This window comes from Ophidiomyces ophidiicola (assembly GCF_022830035.1).
Source record: "Ophidiomyces ophidiicola strain CBS 122913 chromosome Unknown scaffold_49, whole genome shotgun sequence".
NCBI lineage: Eukaryota > Fungi > Ascomycota > Eurotiomycetes > Onygenales > Onygenaceae > Ophidiomyces > Ophidiomyces ophidiicola.
In genome coordinates, this window is record NW_026054689.1 from 1 (window position 1) to 17,070 (window position 17,070).

Sequence of the window (17,070 nt, forward strand, 5' to 3'; positions counted from 1 at the left end):
TTACGCGCGCCGGAGCTTAGTAACCAGCCTGCGCGCTGTGTAATCAGCTGTGTAATTACTAAGCTCTCTAATTACTAAGCTACCAGCCTGCCTGCGCGTGTACTGTTTTGGCATAGTAATTCTACAGCCTGCCAATCACCGTACAGGGGCCCCATATAACACGAACTCTAACTCATGCCGCCAAGCTGGCTGATAACCGAGTTATACTGAATGGGTTTGTTAGGGGAGGCGCCGTGATAACCGGGTTATCAGGGCTTGGCAAGTTATAACTTCGTAACGCGGGTCGGTGATAACTAAGTTTAACTAACTAGCAAACAGTGCAAACATAACTTACTATCCTCATAATTTGAATGAGCTACGGAGTACGGAGTACTCCGAGCAGAGTACTGTTATTCCATAGTCATATTTAGTACGGAGTATAAGAGAAGGAATTCAGGTTTGAACAGTAGACGGTATTTTAAATCAGATACTGTCTAGTCTAATCGGATCAAATCTCTCGAGTCATATATACCCCATACATGTATCCCGATTCAGGGTTTGATTTTAAAGTCCTTATATGACCATTTCTCTGTAAAAGTTCGCTTCGCTTTTCTCGGCTGAGACACAGGTTTGCGAGCTTCAAGTTTCCCTTGCACCAGTAAGTTTCGAAATCGATCGTCCAACAAATTTCCTTCCGGTCTAAGAAGTCTTAGCGAGTCTTGAAGCTCATCGGGCAGCACTAATTCAAGAGGCTTCTCGGGGACCCTGTGACGCAATTAGTAAACGAGCCAGGCGGGTATACAGAGAGTAGAAAAACATACATATGTTTACCGCCAAGGGGCCTTCTTCTCAAGGCACGATCATCCCCTTCTTCCGAAATATTATCTGAACTTTTCTGAAGTAGCTTAGCCTTCTCTTTTTCTGACATCTTCTTCATGATCATTTTGATCTGGGCGGCCTGCTCCTCTCTTCTTTTCAGTTTCGCTTCCCATTTCGCTTTCCTCTCAGCCTCTTTCCTCCGTTTGATTCTGTTCCTTTGGGCTTTGGTCTTTCTTTCTGGCCTCTTCTTCTTCAATGTTTCGGCCGTCTCATATTCACTTTCGAAGCCTTCCCAAGCACTTTCGTCGTCAGATCTAACTGTATCACCACCATCCTTTACCATTGCAATTCTGGCTTGCCTTTCTTGCTCTAATCTCGCCTCTTCTAAGCGTTTCTTTTCCGCCTCTACCTCTCTTTGCCCTTCTTCGGCGAATAGTTTATCCCAATCTTCGAACGAAGGGTTGTAGCTTATTCCAGCATTAGGATTCCTTACAGAGGGTGCGGGTTTTCCATTCGCAGTGAGTGGAATCGGGGGATGTTTTATCGTTGGCGGTGCCACTATGGGTTTTGGCTTTGGTATGAAATCGAATTTCGTATCATTAGAAGGAGATGCATTGGACGGCTCTGCCCACGGGTCGTGCAATGCGCTCGGCTCAACTTCTTTATTCAAAGGGTTCGCCTCTGCCGCGATTTTCTTAAGCCGTAGCCATTCTTCCCGGCTCACCCAATCGCTTCTCACTCGCTTGGTCTTCGGCGCTAGTATTCCATCTGTAACATTAGAGCTTGATCTTTTGCGGCTATCGACTGCTGGGATAGCAGAGCGTAAACCCAGAATTTCGTCAGCTTTGAGAAGCCTGCCAGGGTTTACAAGGCGTTTTTCCAGTTGTCTTGATCCGACTTTATCAACGATGAAAAGATCTTCAGATGGTTTCTCTGCAAGAACACCGCTATCAAGAATCTTAGACACAAAGAAGCCCTAACTCGCAATATGCCATGGTCTTACGTACCCTTGAATTTGTTCTTCTCGGAGTTGCTGGAGCCCCTCATGAACTTCGGATACATCCACATTCTTTCTCCAAGCTTTTTTACCCTTCCGTGAGGGTTGACTATATTGCTGAGGTGCTGTAATACTCGCAGCCATCTTTCTTTCTTGCGCTTGTAGCGTTCGTCAACTGGTGCTTTGCTTTGATTTCTTGCTCTCTGCAATTTTCCGTTTTTTTATGGAGTAGTGCGTGGCGGTTAGGTTGTGCCAAGGCGTCTCTGGACTAAAACACACGCAAGACTTCCGCCCTTCTCCTAACGCGACTCCAAAACTCAACCCCATCAGATGAAGCTCCATTTCTACCAGTTAGCGATCTGACAAAATGCCCGTTGTTAAAGGAGGAGTTTGGTATGAAAATTCTTTCAACTTCATTAAGATACATTTTGCTAACGGGGGTACCTTCTACAGGACGAATATCGAGGACGAGATTGTCAAGGTATCTGTCTCCAAGTATGGATTGAACCAGTGGGCTCGAGTCTCTTCTCTTCTTGCGCGCAAGACCCCAAAGCAATGTAAGGCGCGGTGGTCGGAATGGCTAGATCCTGCTATTCGTAAGGTCGAATGGTCAAAGGAAGAAGATGAAAAGTTGTTACATCTTGCAAAGTTGATGCCCACACAATGGAGAACAATTGCACCTATCGTTGGAAGAACTGCTACACAATGCCTAGAAAGGTATCAGAAGCTGTTGGATGAAGCAGAGGCTCGAGAGTCCGATGAGTTAGGGCTTGGAGGACCAGCTGGCGGTGAGACAGCTGCTCCTAGTGCTGATGATGTTCGAAGATTACGGTATGTCAGCACTGCCATTTTTTTCGTACTCTGGCCCGCCATTTTGACATTTGTTATAGGCCGGGAGAGCTAGATCCTGATCCTGAATCCAAACCCGCGCGACCGGATACTATTGACCTCGACGAAGATGAAAAAGAAATGCTTAGTGAAGCACGTGCGCGTCTCGCAAACACTCAGGGTAAAAAGGCCAAACGCAAGGCCAGAGAACGGCAGCTAGAGGAATCGCGGAGACTGGCGGTTTTACAAAAAAGAAGAGAGCTTAAGAATGCAGGAATTAATATTAAAGTTGTTACGACGAAGAAGGGTCAAATGGACTATAACGCCGATATTCCATTCGAAAAGCAGCCTGCACCTGGATTTTATGATACGCTGGATGAAAAGGCCCGAAATGAGAGGCAGCGGGAACTTTTTGATCCGAGAAAGCAGCAATTGGCTAACAAAAGAAAAGGGGACCAGGAGGAAGACCAAGATAAGAAGCGCCAAAAGAATGACAAAAATGGATCAAGCGCCGCGTTTGCTGCTGCTGCCAGAGCTGGCCAGATGCAACGCATTAGGGAAGCTGAACAGAGCAGCAAGCGTCGCTCTCTCGTTCTCCCTGCGCCTCAGGTCAGCGAGACTGAACTTGAGGAAATCGTGAAAATGGGTATGGCAGGGGATCGCGCTAGCAGGATAGTAGGAGATGATGAGGCTGATGGTCCACGAGGGCTGGTGGCAAAATATTCCACAATAATTGGCGGCACCCCGATCCGAACTCCTAGAGCAGCCCCGGAAGAAGATCGCATCGCAAATGAAATCCGAAATATCCGGGCTTTAACTGAGACACAGTCATCTCTTCTAGGTGGAGAAAACACTCCTTTACACGAGGGCGGAGGGTCTACTGGGTTTGAAGGAATTGCACCACGAAAACAACAGATGGTCACCCCAAATCCTATGGCAACACCTTTCCGTCAGCCTGGTTCTATAGGAGCAACGCCAGCAAGGATGGGCCCCGGGGCTACCCCACTACGTACTCCAAGGGATAATTTTATGATCAATAAGGACACAGGTCTTCCTGTTGGGAGCACTCCTAGAGAGGTGAAATTGAAGGAAAATTTTATGCGCCAGCAACTTCGTGAACAACTCAAGTCTCTCCCTAATGCCAAAGAGACGGAATGGGAGCTGGAAGAACTACCCTCCGAGCAGCAGGAGCCAAAAGTAGCGGATAAACTTACGGAAGAAGATGCAGCGGAACAGGATAAAAGGGATAAGATCGCCGCTGAAAAGAAAGCGAAGGCAGATTTTAAGAGGCAGAGTCAAGTTTACCAACGTGGTCTTCCTCGACCCCGCGCCGTAGATCTGATGTCACTCGTATCACAAGCGAAGGGGGGGGACGACCAGATAACGATGGTTATTTCAGCGGAGATGGCTACTCTAGTTGCGCATGACGCCCATAACTTTCCATTACCAAGTACCCGGATGCAAGATAAAGTATCAATGAAGGATTCACCGAGTGACGACCTCATAGCTTGGGCTAGAGTCGAAATTGAAGAGGAGATATCGCGGGAACATCTAAAGCAATGGCAAGATGGGTTCGATGCGTCATGGATATCGCGCTACGAGTCGTCTTCTGCACTTCCGGGATTATCGCAGTACGTCGACGATGACTTGGACACACAAGAAAAAAGCATGCGCGCAGCATTTGATAACATTCAGAACATCTTAATCCAGACTGCCGTCCAGGGAAACAAAATGGAGAAAAAGGTGGCATTACATTATGGCGGGTATCAAGCCAGAGCAAAGATGCTGAGGACTAAGGTATTACAGGCAGACGAGGCGCTGCAAAAGGCAAAGATCGATTTGGATTCGTTCAAAACATTGCAGATTGGAGAGGAATCTGCTGTGACGAGACGGGTAGAAAGCCTCCGTGAAGAAGTCACCTTCGTGACCCGGCGAGAGCGCGAAGCCCAGGAAGTGTATCGGAAGCGCAGGGAGGAGCTGGATTCTCTCTGAGAGTTGGTAGGTTGGCGCGGTGAACTCTGGTTACAACTACGATATACGGAGTAGATAAATGGGCATGAAGATCTGTCAAGGGGCGTGCGTGTTCAGAGGGCCGTCGTAATTAGCCATAGTCGCGGATGACGCTGGGGTGAGTGGCAATGCGAGGCAAAACCAGCGATTCGCAGCCGTGAAAAAGCCATCGTGAAACGCAACGTCGCTCCGCCACCAGAGACCGAAATTCATCAAAGCATCACCCCAGCAGCGTCTTCCATCCCTGGTCTGAAAGTATTTCCGTAAAACTCGCTCCGGCGAACATCATGGGAGTCACGGATCCCTCGCAAGACGCCTCGAGCACGCCTGACGTGGTTGAAAAGAGCCTAGCGACGCTGAACACACTCAGGTAACTTTCTGCTTGCCTCATGCTGGCCGACGGGCTGAAATATCACTTTTTACTGATCTTTTGCTTGACCAGAATCGGCGTGAAGGCATTCGTGGAAAAGGTAAGACAAACATTTTGCTGGCGATTGCCTGCCACAGTGACCCTCACGTGACCACGCGCCACTGACAGACAATATCAGGATGGCGGGCATCGCAAGGCCGAGATCCTGTCCATGAGGCAGCGCAAGGATGGTCCCAGTTTCTAGTATGTCACTGGATCCCCTGTTCGCCTTTAATTTTGCACTGACGCCCAGAAAGCGTGCACTATGTTGATTTCAATAAGCGACTGGACGGTGTGTACTGCGAGAAGACTTATACCCCTGCCATTTAGACCGTGGTTACTGACCACAAACGTAGAGTGGATACCCGCATCGCGCATTGATCTATCCAAGGAAGTAGAATGGCCGCTTCCTGAACGCTTGGAAAAGAAAAAGGTCACAGGCGCTGCTGCCACCAAAACCCAACCCAAGAGCGCATTGAAAAGAGTACGGCAGCCAAGCCGTGATATTTCGTCAACCCCGGATGTTTTAGCTGGAAAAAATCTCAATATCAGCAAGCCATCTAAACTTTCCAAGGCTGGTGGCAAGGAGAACTTGGACGATGGAGCAGCCTTTGTTAACCCCCAGCAACTCAACGAACTGCTGTCTACAGGTGGCACTCCCCAACTAGAAGCAGATTCTGATGATGTGGATATGATTGATGCGGATGCCGAGATTAACGCTACCATCAAGGAAGAGCTAGAAGGAGCAGCTGAGGATGCCGTTCGACAGGAAGAAATCGAGAAACTGAGAACAGGCGGTAGCATGACACAGAACCCTACAGAAATTCATCGAGTACGAAACCTCACCCGTATACAAATGGGTAAGTACGAGATAGAGCCATGGTATTTCTCGCCATACCCGGCTTCATTTAGTGATGCGGATATGATCTATATCGATGAGTTTTGCCTTAGCTACTTCGACAATCAACGTGCGTTCGAAAGGCACCGGACGAAATGTACACTTGTCCATCCACCGGGAAACGAGATATATCGAGATGACTACGTATCTTTTTTCGAGGTCGATGGTCGCCGACAGCGGACCTGGTGTCGGAACCTATGCTTGTTAAGTAAATTATTCCTTGACCATAAAACGCTCTACTATGACGTCGATCCGTTCCTTTTTTACTGCATGGCTACAAGAGATGAACACGGGTGCCGTTTGGTTGGATATTTTTCCAAAGAAAAAGAGTCAGCTGAAGGCTATAACGTCGCCTGTATTCTTACATTGCCTCAATACCAACGCCGCGGCTACGGTCGCCTGCTCATTGCGTTTAGCTACGAACTGAGTAAACGAGAGGGCAAGCTGGGCTCCCCCGAAAAACCATTAAGCGACCTTGGCCTGCTAAGCTATCGGCAGTACTGGAGAGAAACGCTGGTTGAGCTCCTCCTAGATCCGGACCGCGAAGCGATCAGTGAAAGCGAGCTGGCAACCTTGAGTGGGATGACCGAAAAAGACGTTCATGAAACATTGGTTGTACTGAACCTCCTGAGATATACTGTAAGTACATCTTTGCCATGTATGCGTTTTGATTCTGCACATACTAAGCTTGCATGCAGAAAGGCTCTTGGATCATCCTCCTCACGGATGCCATTGTCGACCAGCATAACAAACGCTTGGCAAAAGAACAAGCTAAAGGTGTCCGTGGCATTGATTCTGCACGCCTCCAGTGGAAGCCGCCCGTCTTTACTGCATTGAGTCGGACATGGAATTGGTAGAAATCCACAGCCATTCCGCCTCTCGCCCCATAGTTTGATTTCCTTTTAATTCCAGCATAGATATTTCCTTGTGGTCTTTGGTTGAAACGGCAGCTCTATACTAGGCGTGTGGCGTTGGTGTTGTGTACAACTACAGATTATACCAATTCTTATATTCGTGTTTTTCATCGCAATCCTAGCTGATGCTAGAAGAGGCTATCTAAATTTGGTGGCAAAAAATTAAATATGTTTATGACTTTCAATCAGGGCACGCCCCATATGGTAGGTATAGTTAACTACATGAAATAATGAAACGCAATGAATAATAAATATTTCCATTTCTTTGTTACATAAAGAGAAAAAAGAATAGCAAAGGCGTCCCAACGTCCATCACTCCAGAAATTCCATTCAAGGCCCAAAAGACCACCATTATGCTAATGCTATAAGTGGCGACCATATGATTGTTGAGGGTGAACATCATTGCGTAATGTATCAACAATGCCATTTTGAAAATTGGGGGGCAGGAATCGAGGGAGATAACGGTCAAACTACGGCAAACGATGCACATGAAAACCAAGACTTATGATTACAGTTGGCCTTACAGAGATCCGAAGGGACTGGGGCTTTCCAGAATAGAAAATGGCAATATCACGGATTTCACGAAGGTCAAAAGCGCAAAACTATAGTGACTGCCGAGGGTACGTGTCTTAAGAGTGTAAGAATTATCAAGGTGGAACATACAGACTGCGAGACGTAGTAGGAGAATGAGCGATAGAACCAATGGTAAGTGCTCGAACATGGACCAAACAATGCTGGATAAATCCCCGAAAAAAGTTCTAGCTTTCACCAATTAAGAATGCATACGTGAACTGGCCTGGCCGTGAAATCAGGTGCAGGCTTGATATCTCGGTTTAGTACGGCATGCCTTCAGGTGGCAGTACCTGCAACACGAGAAGCCCAATTATTATGCCCAGAGTGTGGGCGCAGAGAGCCAGACGTGGAATTAGCTGGAGATGACAACTTCTTAGAGGTAAGAGACGTATTTTGAGACCCAGAACTTTCTCGAGGCTTCGCGCCTTTGCGATGTTTAAAATTCTGTGATCGTTGTCGTTGCTGGCCCTGACTGCCAGGTACAGTACTCTTAGAACACAAGGTAAGCGTTTTCGAAACATTGCATCCAGGTAGATTGATTACTACTGGGATTGAATTATTGTCTTTGTCAGAAGGGCGGAAAGCGTAAGGCTCGATGGTTTGGGTTTGAACAGGTCTTTGAAGCCGAGAACGGAAACGCTGCTGGGAAGGAGGCAATGCAGGCTGCCAAGCCGCCCTAGGCGCCACATATGGGACTTTGACAACGGGGAGAGAACCGGCCTCCCGATCCTCAAATATCGCCTCTTCATCCTCGACTTCCTTCGAAACTACATTTCCTGAACTCCGTACGGCATCCATCTCATCAACTTGGGGAAGAGAAACTGCTGCGGGAGTGGCATTGGACAAAACATCGAGAGGTTCTTTGGATGCTGAGGTAACAGTGAAGGCGTTCTTCTTTGGTTGGGAAAGTGGAGGCGTTGGAGCGGTTTTCTTCCCAAACAATCCGTTAAACCGATCCTGCCAGGTTGCAGTGCTTGCAATTGGTTGCGAACCCCGAGGGGGCGGCGGGCCAGTCGATACCATTGCTGCAAATGTGGTCTGAGGAGCTGCTGATGGTGACGAGCTACGAGGGGGAAGTCGAACGCGAGGTTTTGGCGTAGGTAGGTGCACTAGAGGCCGGGGAGAGCTAATTGTAAACACAGGATGACTGGATATTTCCTCGGGTGGTGGAGGTGAAGGGCATCGACCCTCGGAATTCTCTCGGTCTGAGGGCGGTGGCCTCTTGTGATCGGAGCCATGGGGGAAAAATCGGGATCCCCGCGCCGTTGTTCCAACAAATTTGGCGTTCGACTCGGAAAATGTTAAGCCATCGGGTGCAGAAGTTTCACCATTATGTAAGGAAGGTGGTTGATTTTTGTCGCCAGTTTTAATCACGGACACAATATGGCGCTGTCCAGGCTCGTCACCAACTTTCACCTGTCGCCAAGTTTCCTTGAACGCAATGTCTAATGTCGGTTTGATACCACTTCTCGCTTCTTCATCTAACCGAGATTGTAGGTCTCGATGATAACGTTCATTTTCTTCTGATTCGCTCTTTCTGGCAGTTATATGAAAGTTATTCCAAGCAGAAGTTTGTTCCGAGCGAGGCGGGAATTGATTCTGCTGCCATTTTTGGCCTTGAGAATAAGAACTGGGTGGGGCAATCGGTCCTGGCCGAGAAATAGGTCTGACGGTTTCCGCTGTTGCCAAACAACTTCCGCGTTGCTCAGGAGATGGCAAGGGAGACATTGAGGTGCCGCTATCAATCAAACCCTTGGCGTGGCTATGAGTATGCTGGTGCGCAGTTTCCGGCACTCCAGATCTTTCCGCAGTAGGTGCTAAAGGACCGATGGGAGGTTGGTCAGATAACTTAAGTGATGGATGAGGCGGGATATCTCTGGGAGGAAATCCGGTGAGATTCCTGTCAAAAGTGCCATTTCCTAAGGCCCTATCGTTATTTAGTGGCCCCCAGAGATTGGCACCAGATGCGTGGCCGCCGATCTTTGTCCCAGACCACGAGGAATACGAAGCAGTAGTAGGTATAGAGCCTTTCCACGAGAGGCTTTTCTCAGAAGCGCCCTGCTGATGCTCTGACATCTGACTGGAGGTTTTATCAGCTGCAAGACGAACCCCATTCATAGAAGGTGGTGCATTGGGCCTGCTTGAGTCCAGTTTCTGTTCTTTTAACGATGGTGACAGATGAACTTGAGGGCCAGAGGCCGCTTTTGAATCCTTCTCATTTTTCACCAGTTTCTTTACGGGTTCCGGGGGATGAAGCTTCATCATTCCATATTGCTTTGGCTCACCACTAGGCTCCGGAACAGGAGGCTTTGGTGGTGACAGAGCCACTATAGACTGCTTGATGGAATCTGTAGTAGATGTGGGCTCTTTCGAATTGCTCTTTTCCGTTGGTGGTGGTCCCATTGCTTCCAGCTTCAAGCGGATTCGCTCTTGTTTTGCAGCCTCTTCTTTGGCCTCCTCATCAAGTCTACGTTGCCTCGCCATCTCGCGCTTCTCACGCATAATACGCTGTTGCATTGCAATGGTGTCCTCCGTAGGAGGTCCGTGAACAGCCGGGGCATCGATAGGGGGCGGAGGAACTCCGTCATTCGTATTGGGCGTAAAAGGACCTGGCACCGGCTGGCTTGAAATATGTTGACTAGGTTGGCCAGAGGGAGAAGGCCCTCTCGCGGGGAATGTGCCTTTCTGGTAAGGCCTACGGGGCGAGGTAGATCGCTCATGTTGAGAGCCGCGGCGTGGCGGCGGAAGATTGGGATTAGTATGGTTAGAATCTGCTTTGCTCATAGACAACCTTCGGCCCATAACTCCACTTCCTCCACTAACATTAGATGAGGCACGGCGCCGGCTCCATGGACCAGGCTCCTGAGAAAAGCTTGACCGATTCGTCTGGAAAGCGGGAGATGGCTCAGCCGGTCCGAGCTGCTCGATATGGTTTGGTCTCTGCAACAGCGAAGATGGTCGGAATTGCTGATCATGCCGATGCTGACCCCGACGAGTTTCCGATACGGGCTCATATCGACCAGATTGGGAGTTGAACAGCTCTCGAGGGGCACTTGCTTGTGTGTCTCGCCAAGAGCGGTTAAAATCATCCACAGCAATCTCTTTGGCAGGAAGTGCTGCTGGGACTGTGTTTTCCAAAGTATTGCGTTCCCCTTGGAAAAAGCGTGAGGATCGCGATGGTGGAACAGGTGGGTTTACCGATACTGGAGGAATTTTGTCAACAGGAGGTAATGGGGCCCACGGAGATTTTGCTGCATGAGACCTGGAGGATTGTCCTTCTTTCTCCCCATTTAAATCGCCGGCTAGCTTCGAATGCTTATCGGCACCTCCTCCGAGTTTCAGAATTGCGGCTTTTGGGCCTAGGGAGCCAATTTTCGAAATGGGAGCCTTGGCGTCACTGCTACCTAGAGCCTTTTCCGATGTTGATACTAGGTGCCCCGATGATATGCCGGAAGTTTGGTTTTTTGTCTGGCTTTGAGGCTCAGTTTGAGTCAAAGAAATCTTGGTTCCATCATTCCATTCAATTGTTTCCGGGGCCCAATCGTCCTCGTCATCATCGATATCAGCCCATTTAGACTCTTTCCCATCGCCATCCGCCTGGATGCGAGAGGTCATATGAATGCCATATTGCTGCTTCAACTCTTCGTCCGTAAGATGCTTTGTAGGTGGCGGTTGGGCGGCTAGAGTGGCAGGTATTAATGACATTCCGCAAAATAAAGTATATTTGTATTTTGAAATTTCTTACGTCGATTTTTATTCCATACTTGGCTAGGATCAGGGCTTGAAGACCCGATCCTAGTGCCACTGCCCAAGGACCTTGGGGCTGAATTGCTCAGGCCACTCGTTGTTTTGGCAACTAGGCGGGGCCTTGAGGTTTGCTGTGCAGGTACACTTGATGTGTTCGAAGTAGAGAAAGGAGCTATGGAGGTGTTAGTCTCGCAGTATCGACCTTTGGAAGCGACGACAGCACGGTCAGACCTTGCTCAACAGTAGATTTAGGAATTGTACTGGGCGATTTAGTTATGGAGAATTTCGCAAAGGATACTGGCTTGAAGGATGCCGGCCGCTTGACGGAGCTTGTGCGAGAGTGCTGTGCGCTGTCTTTTGATGACCGTATGTCGCTGCGGCTAGCGTCTGTATCTGATCCCCCGTCACCCAAATGACTTATTGTAGTATCATCTGTAGATAAAGCAGCCGGTTCTATCCCATTCATTTCAAGGCGTTTCGAAGTCACTATCGATGTATCTTGTGTTGTGATTTCTACAAAAAATGTTCTAACCCTGTCGTTAGTGACATCATTGCTCGCAAGACTGGTCCACTGAGTATCTCACAGCATTATATCCCAGATAGCCGCCAACAACCAAGTAAACAAGTCTAGACATACTATTACCATCCGGAATGTCCTGCGTCGTTGTAACTGTGTTTTGTTGTCTCTGGTCGTTATTAATATGAGTCTGAACATCCACCTCATCCCCTCCAGAAATGCATTTGTCGGGTTTGCTCGCAGGAACGTCGGAGGGCGAAAGGTCGCCACCCGACCGGGTTTGGTTTACCACATCGTGGCTACTCTGCTCTGCCATAACAATGTTCTCTAGCTGTAAACAAGTTTGGTCAGCCTGCAGGAATATCCACCTGAAGGGCAGTAGTCAAAGTCCAGAGAGCGTATATCTGTGAGAATCTACAGATATAGTCAACAGGTCGGGACATACTTCTGATCAGAAACTATAGACCGCCACGATGGAGCACGAGACTGAGTCCAATCAGCCCTGAGTCGAGGGCTTGACGCGGCAGGGAGCTTGACGTTGGGGCGATCGCACAATCAAGGATGGCACTAAAAATGCAATCCAGGCAAGAAAACAAATTGAAAGAAATGCCTCAGCAGCGCGGTAGGGCTGTCCGCTGTCTTAAGAAAGTTAGTAGAAAAGAAGTTGAGTAAGGGAAGAGTGGTTGAATGGTAGACGTGTGGCCAAGCTAGTTGTCTCGATGCGGCTAGCGGCAAAGTTCCAACTGAGTTGGAGCTGCACATGATTGTATCAAACTCTCACAAAGTTAAACAACTCCTAAGCTGCGGTGAGATTGCTGGATGTAGCAAGCTTTCAGCATAAACTAAGAATACTTTCATAAAGAACAAAATTACTAGAAATGCGTCTTTCTCGCAGTGTAGCTATATTAGCCCCTTAAGTTGCAGGGGAAAAAAAAATAACATCAGAAGCAATATGATTCTATGACATATTTACACATTTCTACCAACTACTTAAAAAAGTGTAAATAGGAAAACTAGTGTGCATTGTTCTTGTGGTGGCCTATAAGGGTTAGGTAAAGTCATTGATATAAGGGGAAAGTCCTGTACATACGGAGGTGTGTAACATATTGGATACTATAGCCTAAGAGTGTCATTACGATAATGAGGTGCACAAGTGCTATGCCAATACAAGTCAGCTTAAGGTCTTGGAATAATAGAATCAAAGCTCTTGAACATATATTATTTTGGGTTGAAGCACAATAACATACGCTTTGCGGTGGGGGTTTTGCCGAAATGTTTAGCATGATAGCGCGCGAAGAAACCACTGGGTTTGACTTCAGGCGCTGGGCCCCGTGGGAGTTTTCCGTAGAAGTTGCCGACCCGTTCCATGCGAGCAGCATCTTTTGCAGCCCCAATTGCCTTATGGGAGAATTAGTCAAATGCGAGAGCGGGTTCGAGCTTGGAAATCAATCATAAGGGGTAGCTTGCACGACATACGGAGGGAGACGCAATCTAATGGAGAGGTTAGAAACATTAAACGACGACTGTTAAACTGAGAACAGTGCAAGTATACCTTTGGAGGAATGAGGGTGGACAACCCTCGACGAACGATGTAGCTCATGGCGAAAAATCTGGGTTCCAAACCAATTAGTAACGGAGTTGTGGGCATAAAAGTACACATTCGAGGCCTACCTGCTGATACTGTGGTAAGAGAGCCAGACAGAAAAACCCTTGGGAAGATTGGATCGAAGTTAGGTTCGGTGTTGGGTTTATGTATCGGAACGAAGATGCGTGGGTATTGCGGCGCTAACCTGATTTGGATCCCCACGCCCAGCCCATGATATGAACGCCCACTTTCTCAGCACGACATTACTGCTATTCATCATTCAACAATAACAATGTCATTATTACGGCCAGGGAGGATATGCGCCCTAGGAGTGAACTGCACCCGGGCAGTTAGATTTGCACACTTTTCCAATGCTCGTCAGCTCAGCTCTTCCGCGACCAGACAGGCAGATGAGAAGGTTCCAACGACTACTCCCGAAGATGCCCCAACCGCCATATCAAGAGGAGATTCTGTAATCCGGAGGGAATCGCCATCTGAGGCTATGGCCCGGCATCAACCAGACTATAATGCAACTGTTGACCAAGCTACCTCGTCAGTGTTGCTGCCCCGAAAGTTGGCTTTTACGGACTAAATAGATAATGCAGCACATTCTCCCCAGTCCCAAAACGCGTTATGGATGGGAGCGAACCTGGAGATGTAGTTGCTGCAGCTGTTTTGTCTGGCGCTCCTACGGACCTTCAGGCCCGAACAGTCAGGTATCCATTACTCCGCCATTTCTTCGACATAGCAACTAATCTTGAACAGAATTTACCGTCCTTCAAAGCCGGCCACTCAGTCTGGCACCTGGCACAATCACCACTGGAGAATGGACTGGGACATTTTGTCTAAGGGCCATCGCTGGGAAAATCCGCTGATGGGATGGCAATCGTCTGCCGATGGAATGCAAGGGACACACATGAATTTCAAATCCAAAGAGGACGCAATCCGTTTTGCTGAGAAACAAGGATATGAATACTACGTTCAGGAACCAAATGAACGTGCTTTTCACCCGAAGGCTTATGCGAACAACTTCTTGCATACGCACAAAAAGCTCAAGCACATTAGGACAAAATAAAGCCCTAGATCGCAATTCAAACTGCGCCGGTGATCCTGTGGGTTCCTATCTTATTGGTCCAGTTATCTGCCAACTTCGAAATATTTCATGTGAGCCTCGTTTTTGTTTTCCTTGTCCCGTTGGGCGACATTGAGCCTGTATCCATCATCACGAGTTGTCCGAGTTTTTTTCTGTATAATAGAGGCCGAACAGAGAATACCTTCTCTCCACCTTGCTACCTGAAATGTATGCATCCCAGCCAGTTCCTTCTAAAGAGTACATCTTGGGGTTTTTTTGTTCTCGGTAAATATCGTTCCGGAGTGATTAGTCATATGTTATCGCGAAATCTTATCAGATCCTCTCCACTAAAAAAAGCCCCTCTACACATGGCATGCTACGAGGCCAGTTTATCCTAACACAACGTGTGCTCATCCGGCTTGTTTATATCCCGACTTTGAGATGGAGGCAACTACTATTGATACTATCCAGAGAAATGGTGACTCAAAAGAGACTGTCGAGTATCTGCGAGAGATCATCACGTCCGAATCCTCCCCTCTCGCCCAGCGATTCCGCGCACTTTTTTCTCTAAAACATATTGCCTCATCGAAACCACCAACGGAAGAAACAATTCCAGCTATTGAGGCCATTTCTGCAGCGTTCACCTCTTCATCTGCCTTGCTTAAACATGAACTTGCATATTGTCTAGGACAGACTAGAAATTTGGATGCTGTCCCGCATCTTCGAAGAGTGTTAGAAGACCGGGAGGAGGATGCGATGTGCCGCCATGAAGCTGCAGAAGCCTTGGGGGCGCTTGGAGATTCTGGAAGTTTAGAAATGCTTCAACGTCTGCGGGATGATGCCTCTGAGGAAGAGGTTGTTCGAGAAACTTGCGATATTGCTGTTGACAGGATACTGTGGGAGAACTCGAAGGCCAGCAAGTGTGAAGAACTAAAGGAGAGGTGAGAAAGCCAAGCATGGGCATATTTACTACAAGTCCTGACTAGAGAAAAAAATACAGTGACTTCACGTCAATTGACCCAGCCCCGCCGCTTCCGCTTTCCAACGAGAGATCAATCCCGGAGCTGAAGCAGACACTCCTCGACTCGAGCCTTCCACTGTTCAAGAGATACCGCGCAATGTTTGCCTTGCGCGACCTTTCCTCTCCTCCCGATCTACCCACCGCAGTCCCGGCAATATTAGCATTGGCTGAAGGTTTTCAAGACCGCTCCGCCCTCTTCCGACATGAAATAGCATTTGTTTTTGGCCAGCTTTCTCACCCCGCCAGTATCCCTAGTCTTATTGCTACGCTGAGTGATAAAGAAGAGGTTGGTATGGTTCGACATGAGGCTGCGGAGGCTCTAGGAAGTTTAGGTGCCGAGGAGGGGGTTGAAGAAACGCTGAAAAGGTTTTTGAACGACCCAGAGAAGGTAGTGAGGGATAGTATCATTGTCGCACTCGACATGGCAGAGTATGAGAAGAGCGGCGATCAGGAGTACACTTTATTGCCGGAACCAGTGGCAGCGGCATAACTTTGCTATCTATCCTTTTAGGGAGGTGGCTGCCTGACTATTTGATGCCAATAGAATTTGTATTTAGACGATCTCTTTTATCAGTTGTTTGAACTATACCTGTAATTGCAAATAAAAGATTAGAATTCCTTACGCATTACTCTGCGAGACTACTGGGTCGAAGACACTTACTTATAACCGCAGTCGCACGAATAAAAAATGGTTGTTCCCTCGTCAGCACTGCGCAGTTGCAAGGCGTGGAACCTCATAGTCGGGCTACCACACTCCGGGCAGGTATTTTCAATGACAGCATCTTTCCTTTTATCCTGGGCGGTCAAAGTTCGCACAGCAGACCGTTTGGATCTGAGGGAAGAAGGGAAAGCATTAGGTTTCGATTCCGAGACAATTGTTTTCGAGGGTGCATCTAGAGGCAGATAGTGAGGTTAGAGCACGCGCAAGAGATGATCATCGTAGAACGCAAAAGTGAGAGGCAAGTGAAGCCGGACCTTGGTTCTTAGCACCACAGACGTCGCAGACCAGGATGGCGTTCTCGTCGCCTGTCGATTCGTTAAGCAAATTACCGCAATCAGCACAAAATATCAACGACCCGATCGCTGACATGTCGACTGCTGGCGAGGAGAGGTTCTGCTTTCGCCCGTGGGCTAGATGTTGAAAGTACTGAAAAAAAAAAAAAAAAAACTCGGCGGCTAGTTAGTTAGCTGGATGCGCACCCTTGAGGCGCGTTTAGGTTGCCTGGCAGGTTACGAAAATGGCGAAATTAGCGCGGCAGAGCTTCTACTGTGAGATCACCCCCTACCGGAAACCAAACAGCCATTGCACTGCAACCATGAAGACAGCCCGAGTCTTTCTAACGTCCAGACCGCCATGCTAACACTAACCCTGCGAAATCGCTGTTGTTGTGCTTCATTCCTATCGCCGTCTGCGGCGGTCAAACCACCCTGCCGTCATGCAACAGCAACAGCAGCATCGCCATCCGGCGCTGCAGGTGGTCATACAAAACCATGGTAGCAGCTCTGGTGCATCACATAGGCTTCCTCGGCCGCTCTCTGTGGATGAGGCGCTTCAGTACTCGCCTATGACAAGTGCTCCAGTGTTTGGACTTGGTGCATACCCCCAGAACCTTTTCCTCCATGAAGCTTCTGCTCACTCCACTAGATTCAATAATGCGCCCGGATGTTGGCCGGCCATCATTCACAAGCTGGCCTCGTCCA

General features: G+C 48.4%; 7 protein-coding genes across 7 annotated transcripts; 4 read left to right on the plus strand and 3 right to left on the minus strand.

Moving 5' to 3' along the window:
• Positions 1-530: 530 nt before the first annotated feature.
• On the minus strand, positions 531-1,939 carry LOZ57_006635 (uncharacterized protein; the record flags this gene model as incomplete). The annotated part of the gene is made up of 3 exons (XM_049255650.1): positions 531-744; positions 801-1,745; positions 1,806-1,939. The coding sequence occupies 3 exons, from the start codon at positions 1,937-1,939 to the stop codon at positions 531-533; spliced, it is 1,293 nt and encodes a 430-aa protein (XP_049105344.1).
• Positions 1,940-2,162: 223 nt separating this feature from the next.
• On the plus strand, positions 2,163-4,615 carry CEF1 (Pre-mRNA-splicing factor cef1; the record flags this gene model as incomplete). Its single annotated transcript, XM_049255651.1, has 3 exons — positions 2,163-2,188; positions 2,249-2,626; positions 2,686-4,615. The coding sequence occupies 3 exons, from the start codon at positions 2,163-2,165 to the stop codon at positions 4,613-4,615; spliced, it is 2,334 nt and encodes a 777-aa protein (XP_049105345.1).
• A 305-nt stretch (positions 4,616-4,920) lies between these two features.
• ESA1 (Histone acetyltransferase) lies at positions 4,921-6,797 on the plus strand (the record flags this gene model as incomplete). Its single annotated transcript, XM_049255652.1, has 6 exons — positions 4,921-5,003; positions 5,076-5,103; positions 5,182-5,246; positions 5,300-5,334; positions 5,399-6,579; positions 6,639-6,797. 6 exons carry the CDS (start codon positions 4,921-4,923, stop codon positions 6,795-6,797), a joined length of 1,551 nt encoding a protein of 516 aa, XP_049105346.1.
• Positions 6,798-7,703: 906 nt separating this feature from the next.
• LOZ57_006638 (uncharacterized protein) lies at positions 7,704-12,007 on the minus strand (the record flags this gene model as incomplete). The annotated part of the gene is made up of 4 exons (XM_049255653.1): positions 7,704-11,107; positions 11,173-11,346; positions 11,406-11,753; positions 11,812-12,007. 4 exons carry the CDS (start codon positions 12,005-12,007, stop codon positions 7,704-7,706), a joined length of 4,122 nt encoding a protein of 1,373 aa, XP_049105347.1.
• A 697-nt stretch (positions 12,008-12,704) lies between these two features.
• ATP17 (ATP synthase f chain, mitochondrial precursor) lies at positions 12,705-13,291 on the minus strand (the record flags this gene model as incomplete). Its single annotated transcript, XM_049255654.1, has 5 exons — positions 12,705-12,730; positions 12,782-12,847; positions 12,939-13,089; positions 13,168-13,182; positions 13,244-13,291. The coding sequence occupies 5 exons, from the start codon at positions 13,289-13,291 to the stop codon at positions 12,705-12,707; spliced, it is 306 nt and encodes a 101-aa protein (XP_049105348.1).
• Positions 13,292-13,568: 277 nt separating this feature from the next.
• NdufS4 (ndufs4 NADH dehydrogenase Fe-S protein subunit) lies at positions 13,569-14,351 on the plus strand (the record flags this gene model as incomplete). Its single annotated transcript, XM_049255655.1, has 3 exons — positions 13,569-13,828; positions 13,882-13,992; positions 14,042-14,351. The coding sequence occupies 3 exons, from the start codon at positions 13,569-13,571 to the stop codon at positions 14,349-14,351; spliced, it is 681 nt and encodes a 226-aa protein (XP_049105349.1).
• Positions 14,352-14,789: 438 nt separating this feature from the next.
• On the plus strand, positions 14,790-15,859 carry LIA1 (deoxyhypusine hydroxylase; the record flags this gene model as incomplete). Its single annotated transcript, XM_049255656.1, has 2 exons — positions 14,790-15,289; positions 15,349-15,859. The coding sequence occupies 2 exons, from the start codon at positions 14,790-14,792 to the stop codon at positions 15,857-15,859; spliced, it is 1,011 nt and encodes a 336-aa protein (XP_049105350.1).
• Between the last annotated feature and the right edge of the window lie 1,211 nt (positions 15,860-17,070).